Raw genomic sequence first — 9,666 nt, 5'->3', positions numbered from 1 at the left:
ATCATCACCGCTTCGGTGCTCGGGCGGTAGAATTCTCGCGCCCGAGCGCGAGAGGTTCTGCCCCCAAGTCAAATATATACCGCGCTCGAGCGGTTACAAATTACCGCTCCGGCGCGGCATGTTCTGTCCGAGAGCACACCATATTCCACACTGGCGCTCGGGCGGTCATTTTCTACCGCCCGGGCGCCACATGTACTGTACCAAATGTTGGTTTTGGTATTATATTGGCGTCCGGCCTCTCCAATCGAGCTCTTACAACGTCAATTCATATTCAATATTCATTTCTCAATTTCATTGTCATAATATACATCAAATGTATAATCATATATCAAATTAATGAATTATCGATAATCATATAGGATTTACGATAATACGATACACGGTCCTTACAAATGTAAACATTAACCATTGTTATTAACAATTGTTTTTATGATTTTTAAGATTTCAATATTTTATTGTTTGGTATGGATTTAATTATTTATATTTATACATCACACTTGCTTAGAAATCCGTTATAAAATATATATATATAAATTAATGAGTTAAAAAAGCACTTTAATGATATGTATCCAAACACATTTATTAATTTAAAAAGTGCTTTTTATCTATTCATCCAAACACAATATTAACACAACTTTTACTTAAAAAAGCACTTTTAAAAACCAACTTAAAAAAGTATTTTTTTAATCAAAAAACTTTTGATACCAAATGGGCTCTAAATCATGATTAAATTTCGGATTTTGTTTTAAATAACTTTTGTTATTGTTAGATTCTCGAATTTTGGAGTTATTCTTAATGTTGAAAGTGAGATGATTATTTTAAAATTTACAATTTTAGATTAAGATAAAATATATTTTATTAATTTTAAATTATGGGATGGATAATTTGGGATAGAAAATTTTGTATCCCAGGTTATGGGGGTCAAAATATTTATAAAACATATGTTCGAATATAAATATTTACATCATTTATTTTAAAACTTTGGAATATTTACAAGAAAAACTAACTAAAGTTAGACATTAGGAAAAAAGAGGAACACATCAGAATCATAAGATAAACTTATTATTCGAATTAATAGCTTCCTATAAATAGTCTCGGATTCCTCTAAATTTTTAGTAGATCTAAAGACGATACCGAACTACATCAATCGGCTATATTATGTACAACATAAATTGGGGAAATCTTTGAAAAGTAAGAAGAAATTATTGAAACAATAAAAGATATTCAAATAAGAATCCAAACTCTAGAACAACTAAGTTTTGGAAAAGAATCAAAATGATTGTTATCACTATCATTTGGTACTAAACCTTTATCACACCAAATAAGTAAAGCGAATGTAAATGGTATTTGTTAGGTGAATGAATATATTATATTATTCACTAAATATAGATGGAATCTGTGGGTCGGAAAAAATATAGCAATGCAATTTTTTGTTGCCAAAATGCCAAGCCCCTGTAGAGAAATGTTAATTAAAGAATACGTTCATGGCAATTCGGATACTTTTATATAAATGACATCTTTTGTTAAAGGAAAAATGGTAAAATAATGTCATATGACAACTTTACAAAAGGATTCCAAATGATCATGTGGTATTAATAAACATACTTATTTCTGTTGAAATAAAATGGCATTCCAATAATCATTGGAAGTAAGTCACAAGACAAAAAATAAGAACTTTGGACCTCACCTTATGTTAGAAAGGGGAAAAGTTGAAGTAATTTTTAGAAACCAAGAACGATATTGTCTAAACAAAAATCAGAACTTACTAAATCTGGAAAAATAAGTGGAGTATCAAGAATTAGGATGTCATTCTAAGCATCGAAATTATCTTGAAGTACATGACTTACACCAACAAATAAAATTTTTAGAAGAGCTCAACCCGAGTTAGTGAAAGTTTTAAAGACTGTGACTCCTGGACATGTGAAACAAGAAGTCATATTTCGACCAACTGTCTAGAAAACGACATAAATGGAATAAAATTATTCGAAACAACTTCGAATATTGAAGAAACAGTTTATTACCAAGACCTTATTCAAATATACTAGTTTGAAAATATTTTTTCAGACGAGAATATATACGAAAAAGTTGAATTAACATCCAACCATCTTTTAAATTTCAATTAAATCAAGCATTCATAGTCTTGGCTTAAGAAACATATACCTGATATTTATAAGTCAAAAGCCAATAATTATTTTTTTTTAGTACTCACAAACAGTCCTTTATTTCCATCAAATATTTATAACCTACAAACAAAATTTTAGATTTTTAAACATTCAACTAATTCGGAAGAAAATAAGGCAAAACAAATTCCATACATTCGTTGCAACTACCTTTCTCTTTTTCAAGGGGAAAAAAGACCCAAATAAGAAGGCCCAGTAGAGCCGTAAGCCCAACTGGTAGGATAATTATACGTCCAGTACGATTTTATAAGCCTGCAAGTTTCCCAGCCGAGAGAAGCTTCTCCACTTCGAACCTCGGAGAGCTTGTCCGCCATGAGAGGATCTCTGCTCAGGAATTTATATCTACACTCTCGCAATCTCCGCTCCTTTCGCAACCTCGAACTCAAATATATTGTTTCTTATCGTTGTACGAATTGTTATGGTGGCTACAGCACTGAAAATGCAGCGTTGATCCACCGTTTTCCTGCGACAATTCGATTTTTTTCATCTGGAAATGACAACGATGAGTCAGAATCTAGCGTGGGGAATTTAGAAGACAAGAAAGAGGTGACGAATGAGGTGGAAGATGTGAGCAACAAAGGTGATCATAATACACCCTTTTGTCAACTTTGTCGATTGGTTTGCTCCAAGTACTGATGGTGAGCTGCGTGGTTTGTTATATATTGTGTGTAGAATTAAAACTACAGATGGAGGACTATTTCAAGAACTTTAACGAGGGGGCACTTCCGTCAATCCTCGAGTCTATTCTGAAGAGAAGACTCTCTGGAAAGCATGAAGACACAGATGATGAGTTAATGGATGAGCTTCAGCGGGAACCCTTGGATAATGTTAAGGATGAAGATTTCGAATCTGATTTCGAGGAGGCTATTGAAACTGACGAAGAAATTGATGATTTGTATAATGCTCGGGAAATTGTGATGAAGCAGTTGACTTCGGATCCTTATGGCAACATGGATGACCGGAAGTGGGATGAAATGATCAAGGAGGCCACTGAGCACGGTTATCTCAAGGATACAAGGGAATGTGAAGAAATATTGGAGGACATGCTTCACTGGGACAACCTTCTGCCTGGTATTCTTATGCTGTTATTTCACATTCGCATCTTTCTTTTGATAAACTAAGTATGGGTTATCCATTATTTATTGTTTTTGGTTGTCAATATTGATTAGTTAAATGAAGCTAGTTGGGGCCATGAAATCGTGCTAGTTTATATATTATGATGTGTGATTTCTTGAATCGTTAAACGGTTTCTCTGAAATCTATCTAATTTGGTTTTTTTTTTTTGTTTCTTTATATGTTAGTTAAAAATTTTACTTTCTAGCCATAGAAGTCTGTGGCATACTTGACTGTTGTCCTTTTGAAGAGATTTAACTGGATTTGCCTATTCATTTCAGATAAGAGTTGTAACTATTAGACTTGTTTATGAACTTTTTTGGATGACAAGTTCTTGTGACCCGACATGTCGCATTATTAGAATTTATATATGATCATGAGCTTTATGTAGCAGAATGCTCCAAACGTGGAGGAATTTCAAGGAGTCTGCCCTTTGGGAACAACTAGACAAAATCTCAGAAAAATTCCTTTTGGCTCAATATTCGTTAGATGATATGAAACTGTTTTAGTTCTTCTACGTTATAAAGATTTTAACTTTAGGATTTGAGCCTTCAATTATTTGGCAAGATTGTCCTCAGATGACTTGGTTTTGTGGTACCTTGGCATTGTTTTATACTTTCCCATGGATTTCATTATATTATAGTTAAAACACTAGTTATTTCCTTGTGATGGATTTTTTCTAGACGAGATCAAGAAGAAGGTGCAAAAGAAATTTGACGAGATAGGTGATAGGGTTGAAAAAGGTGAGTTAGAAGTTGAAGAAGGTTATGCATTATTTAAGGAGTTTGAAGATCAAGTGGTCTTGGAATGTACCAAACTGATGGAAGCAGAGGAATCTCCACAGTTTGACGAGACTGTTGTTCCTGATAACAAAAAGGAACTTGATGATCCACCAGGTGAGGGACCAATTCTTAGGTGGCAAACTCGCGTGGTCTTTGCTCCTGGTGGTGATGCTTGGCATCCCAAAAATAGAAAAGTGAAGTTGGCTGTTACTGTAAAAGAGCTTGGTCTATCCAAGCATCAGTTTTTGCGGCTAAGAGAATTAGCTGGAAAACGGTATAATCCTGGGAAAGATGAACTTACCATCACTAGCGAAAGGTAAGCTGAGTCGCTAGCATTTTATTTTATTTTCTGTACCAGTCAGTAATCAGTATACTGTAGTTCTGCTTTAATGTTTTGACCTCTAAACTAACGTTTTTTAATAGCTCATGAGCCTCTCTACAATTTTGAGAGTGTGTACTTCAGTATATATATTTTATGAAAAGACTTGCAAAAAGGAAACAGTCTCACTTCTTTATAAAGTTCCGGCAATGGTTCAAACCTACATCATCCGTTATTTATGCTTCCTGTCTTTGGCATACAGTTTTCATTACATGTTTTGTTTCAGGTTTGAACATCGGGAGGAAAATAGAAAGGATTGCCTCAGAACCTTGTTTGCTTTAATCGAGGATGCTGGAAAAGCTAGGAAGCTAGTGGAGGATGCTCGAATTTCTGAAGTGAAGAAGAGGCTTGTGTCTAATCCGAAATTCATGCAGAGGTTGCAAGCGAAGTCAAGAATAGCAGAATCTAGTCCGGGAACTATATGATAACAACTGGGCTATAGGGGCTCCATTAACAAATTAAAGATTGAGCATCGGTCTGTGGATCACATTTTGAAATATTTGGCTCATTCTTGCAGAGAATATACTTCGCTGTATTAATAAAGACCGGCTGTGAAAACTATGGGTTTAATTGCTTCATGTAGCTTTCGTAGCAAATGTGAAAGATGATGAAGATTAATCTATTTTACCTTGTAAAAATACAAGTGCCTTTCCGAATCTCTGGCCGACTGGCCCTCTCTTCCGCTATCAGGCGGTTGAGGCTATGGTTCATTTGATTTCCAATTTGTCAGACTTTTGGTCTTGACGAGTTCTTAATTTTGTACTTTTTTCATTGGCCTGACTTTTTCCAGGACAAATCTAGTTTTAGAGACACCAATTGGCCACATACATGAACTATTATCTGATTGAAGAACCCCTGCATTATTTGTTTTGTGTTGTGTTCAAGAATGTCACCATCCAATTATTATTTTTAGTGTAACCAACATCATTACAATCAATCAATATCAAAATATTACAATAATGACAAAATAAACTTTTAATATCAATATCAAGCAGCCAAATAATAACCTTGCCACCAGGTAACCATCAAATTATTTATTATGCATTGTCATTTATCATGAGTCAAAGTCAAATTTACGTGGTTATTACATAAATTGATCATGTAATAACTTTCTAATAAATGTATATGAAGGATGGGGCCGAAACGGCACCAAAAGAAAAGGAAGATGACTATTTTCCAAAAGGGGAAAAAAAAAGAAGACGGCTAAATAAAGCTGAAATGAGGTCTCAAAGGCCAAAACACTAGCCTAGCTCAACCAATTTGTTCAAGAGCCAAATCGAAGGCAGACCAAAAGAATCTCGAGAGAATAAAAAATGGAAACCACTACCAGATAGTCCAGAAGAAAAATGGTTTCTCTCGGGGAAAACAACAAATAAGTGGTACGCATTTCCGATTAATCATTGTTTGCTGAGGTGAAATATGACCGACAATTACGATAATTGTTTATCCTTTGAACAACTACAAAGTACAGAGAATGACGGATGCCAGCAGCTCCTCGAATCATTCCCACGCGTCCAATAATCAGGAAAAATGGTTCCATCATCCTTGTTTTCCCCAAGTCCCATCATCAGAATCAAGAATCCCGTTTCCCTCTCCATCAGATCGTGCATGGCCACCACCCCGCCAGCTGCGCAGGTATCTACATCATTTGGGTTCAAGAGTTTGATGGAAACGTTCACAATTGATGTTCACAAAGCAGAGGGCAGGCCATTGAACGTGCCTTTAATTTCCCCCTTCACGATTGCTTCATCAAGGCTTGACAAAGTGGAGAACGTGGCCATTCGAGTTGAGTTGAATAATGGGTGTGTTGGTTGGGGAGAGACTCCCATTCTTCCTTGTGTAACAGCCGAGGATCAGCCACTTGCTCTGGAAAAAGCTGCGGAAGCTTGCCAGTTTCTCAGGCGGAGTCGTGGCAAGACTCTGGGGCAAGTTTTGTCTGAGATCAATCAGATTATTCTTCCGGGCCATTCTTTTGCTTCTGTGAGTCTGTTTTTGAGTTTTGACTTTGAATTGTATTTATTTATCTTGATTAACTCTTTGACCTTCACTTCTTTGGTTATTGTTTTGAGTGTTCTATTTCATTTGGAACATTGACGGCCATAGAAATTCATGGAAGACCGTTAATTTTTTGGTGTGAATCATATATTTAACAAGATTATAAATAAAATTTGTTTAGATGCTCCATGTTCTTATGTCCGAAGGGCAGTGGCGGAGCCGCCGAGGGAGAAGGCTAGCAGTCCATTATAGATATCTAGAGTACACATTCTATCAATCTTTTCTTATGAAAACTGTTCTTTATAAAAACTTGATAAATTTTTTTTTTTTGGTTTAATGTTTGAATTCTTTATAGTTACTTCTACGATTGAGGTCATATCTTTGAGAAGCATTTGGTATCAATTATTATAGTTTTTTTTTTTTTCAATTTTCCAGTTTGAGTCGCACATATTTGCTTATCCTGCAAGGTTGCATGAGCACACTTGGGCAAATGTTCATTATAAGACTAATTGACTGAACAAGAACTCTTACCTGATACCTTCAAACAAATGGTGAAATAATTAAATATTCACATTCACCAGAAATTGCTATAGAATTACCTGATTTTCGCTGAACGTACTTGTAATTGGATATATATTTTTGAGTTTTTTGCTCAGTTTTCTTTTTTAAAAAGCCCTGTTAGGGAATAACGCATTGATTTTCCTTTCCGTACAGTTAGAATTTTCTCATGCTTACAAATATGTCTGATGATGAAGGTCAGAGCGGGAGTTGAGATGGCATTGATTGATGCAGTTGCAAACAGCATTGGACTACCATTATGGAAACTTTTCGGTGGATTTTCAAATGAAATAACAACGGACATAACAGTATAGTTTCTTTTTTAGTTTCATGTTTATATTAGACGTAGAACACGAGAGACGGAAGAAAATATCTTCTCTGTTGTTCTTTCCAAAATGATCAATCATGAATATACACATGAGTTGAGTACAACTGTCAAACTAACTAAACCAACTTAAACTAACTAAACCAACTTAGAACTTACTAATCCAACAAATAAGTACATGTGTTTAAAGTCTATTTCACATTTTCTCTCTAGAACGTGCGTAAATCTTCTCAAGAAGCCACTAACCCTTAAACTAGCCAATATTCATGCAAATTTGACCAGAAGAAAGGAGACCTTTAAAAATATAATTTAAAGAAGATGATGGTGGCGGCGATAGAGAACTCTAAGAGGACAGGCTTATCATATCATTGCCAGTTCATACTAACTGATGATTATTACTGTTTACAGATTCCAATAGTTTCCCCCACCGAAGCCGCTGAGCTAGCTTCAAAATATAATATTCAAGGATTCAAGATTTTAAAGCTTAAAGTTGGGAAGAATTTGACGTCTGACGTCCAAGTGCTTCAAGCAATACGCGCAGTCCACCCTGATTGCTTGTTTATTTTGGATGCCAATGAAGGTTATACTTCTGAGGAAGCCGTTCAAGTTCTGGAGAAATTACACGGTACTTCATTTCTTCCAACTGAAGTTTTCATGCAACTGAAGATCTTGTTTATTTCACTGTCAAGAAAGGTATCATTTCGTATATTTCTATGCAGAAATGGAGGTGACACCCATGCTTTTTGAACAACCAGTTCACAGAGACGACTGGGAGGGTCTTGGTTATGTTAGTGAAATAGCGAGAAACAAATACAGAGTATCTGTTGCTGCTGATGAAAGTTGCCGTAGTTTAGATGATGTAAAGAAAATAGCTAAAGAAAATCTTGCTGATGTAATCAACATTAAACTTGCTAAAGTTGGAGTTCTTGGAGCTCTCGAAATTATTGATCTAGCAAGAGCATCAGGACTGGATCTGATGATTGGAGGGATGGTTGAAACTAGACTTGCAATGGGCTTCGCTGGCAATTTGGCTGCTGGTCTTGGGTGTTTCAAGTAAGTAATATTTTGCTATTATAAATTCTGAATGTTAGAGAAAATAGGAAGGGTGAATCACGTGTGATACATAATTTACTCAGTTCGATTATATGGCCTAAATATGTGAAAGCATGTCCACCAAACTAAATATCTTGATTTTGAGTACAATCATCACCCTTGTAGATTGATATTAAATATTGTAATTCCATTTAAATCTTGATATTATCAAGCATAACTCTAACATGTCATGTTTGACCTCTAAATATATTCATTACAGCAAATCCTTGCCTGAATTAGAGTTAAAAAAATGAATGACTGTTCCTTGTAAGAGAAGAATCCATGCCCTGCAAGCTGATTAATATGACCCCAAGTATTCACAGTTTTGGTTCCATATTTAGCTCTCTACCATCCCTGATACATACTTGTTTGCAGATTCATCGACCTTGATACTCCCATTTTATTGGCCGAGGATCCGGTTCTCGAAGGTTATAAAGGTACTTCTAGTTCTCTGCCTAGTTCAACCTTCTTGCTAGCACACTTCATCTGTTGTTACACCAGTAATGTGCTATATCTTTAGTAACTCACAATATTCTTTACTGTTAGCCTCTGGTCCAGTTTACAAGTTTTCAAATGCTAGAGGCCATGGTGGTTTTCTACACTGGGACGACTCGCTATGGTAAGTTCTACTTGGTGTTGAAAAAATAAACACAAAGAAACAACGACACTCCACCATTACATCCACGAAGATGGCTCTTGATAATTTTTTGTATTTTAGTAAAAAAGATCCAATATTTTGTGCTTCTGCATTTGATCTTCAATGCTGAATTCGTTGACATGTGCAGAAAACGAGGAAGCTCACTCCCTTCAAATCAATTGTGTGGCCTGGGTTAATCCTTCTTTTCTTGGATGCATTGGAGAAGTTTGTGTTAAATTCATTCCACTCAATTCCGAGATGCGGAGCCCAAAATAATAATAATAATAATAATAAGTGTAATGTCGACAGATTTGTGGAGAATAAAACTAATTTGCAGATATTGAAAATGAATTAAGAAAAACTCTATGATATTTTTTTTGAAAATTAACTTTGAAAGAGCACGTGGACACCTAAAATGACATTGATTTATTTATATATAATATCCGATAAAATATAATAATTATTTTTCCATCTCACGATTTTTTTATAAGATTTTTTAATATAATTCATAAGTTGTTTAAAGGTTTATAAACCTATGAAAAACTGTTTGATGGAGAAAAGGACTAAAAGATTTGATAAGATTGAAAAATAAATTTATTTTTTGG

The 9,666-nt window shown here is 35.0% G+C and overlaps 2 protein-coding genes across 3 annotated transcripts; both read left to right on the top strand.

Moving 5' to 3' along the window:
* The first annotated feature begins 2,423 nt into the window (after positions 1 to 2,423).
* On the top strand, positions 2,424 to 5,164 carry LOC142542359 (uncharacterized). Its single transcript, XM_075648959.1, has 4 exons — positions 2,424 to 2,760; positions 2,853 to 3,251; positions 3,977 to 4,391; positions 4,681 to 5,164. Exons 1-4 carry the CDS (start codon positions 2,493 to 2,495, stop codon positions 4,877 to 4,879), a joined length of 1,281 nt encoding a protein of 426 aa, XP_075505074.1. The 5' UTR covers positions 2,424 to 2,492; the 3' UTR covers positions 4,880 to 5,164.
* Positions 5,165 to 5,704: 540 nt separating this feature from the next.
* On the top strand, positions 5,705 to 9,399 carry LOC142542358 (L-Ala-D/L-amino acid epimerase). Of its 2 annotated transcripts, XM_075648958.1 has the most exons (7): positions 5,706 to 6,434; positions 7,205 to 7,315; positions 7,741 to 7,957; positions 8,052 to 8,385; positions 8,800 to 8,861; positions 8,971 to 9,043; positions 9,210 to 9,399. In XM_075648958.1, coding segments are annotated over exons 1-7 (1,248 nt in total). In that variant the 5' UTR covers positions 5,706 to 5,984; the 3' UTR covers positions 9,211 to 9,399. The 2 variants fall into 2 exon arrangements, with proteins under 2 accessions (XP_075505072.1, XP_075505073.1); XM_075648957.1 differs by lacking the exon at positions 9,210 to 9,399 and having other exon boundaries at positions 5,705 to 6,434; positions 8,971 to 9,047.
* Positions 9,400 to 9,666: the final 267 nt, after the last annotated feature.

Source organism: Primulina tabacum, chromosome 4 (genome assembly GCF_025594145.1).
Source record: "Primulina tabacum isolate GXHZ01 chromosome 4, ASM2559414v2, whole genome shotgun sequence".
In the NCBI taxonomy this organism is placed as follows: domain Eukaryota; kingdom Viridiplantae; phylum Streptophyta; class Magnoliopsida; order Lamiales; family Gesneriaceae; genus Primulina; species Primulina tabacum.
Note: the sequence above shows the minus strand (reverse complement) of the source record. Positions and strands in the feature narration are given on the sequence as shown.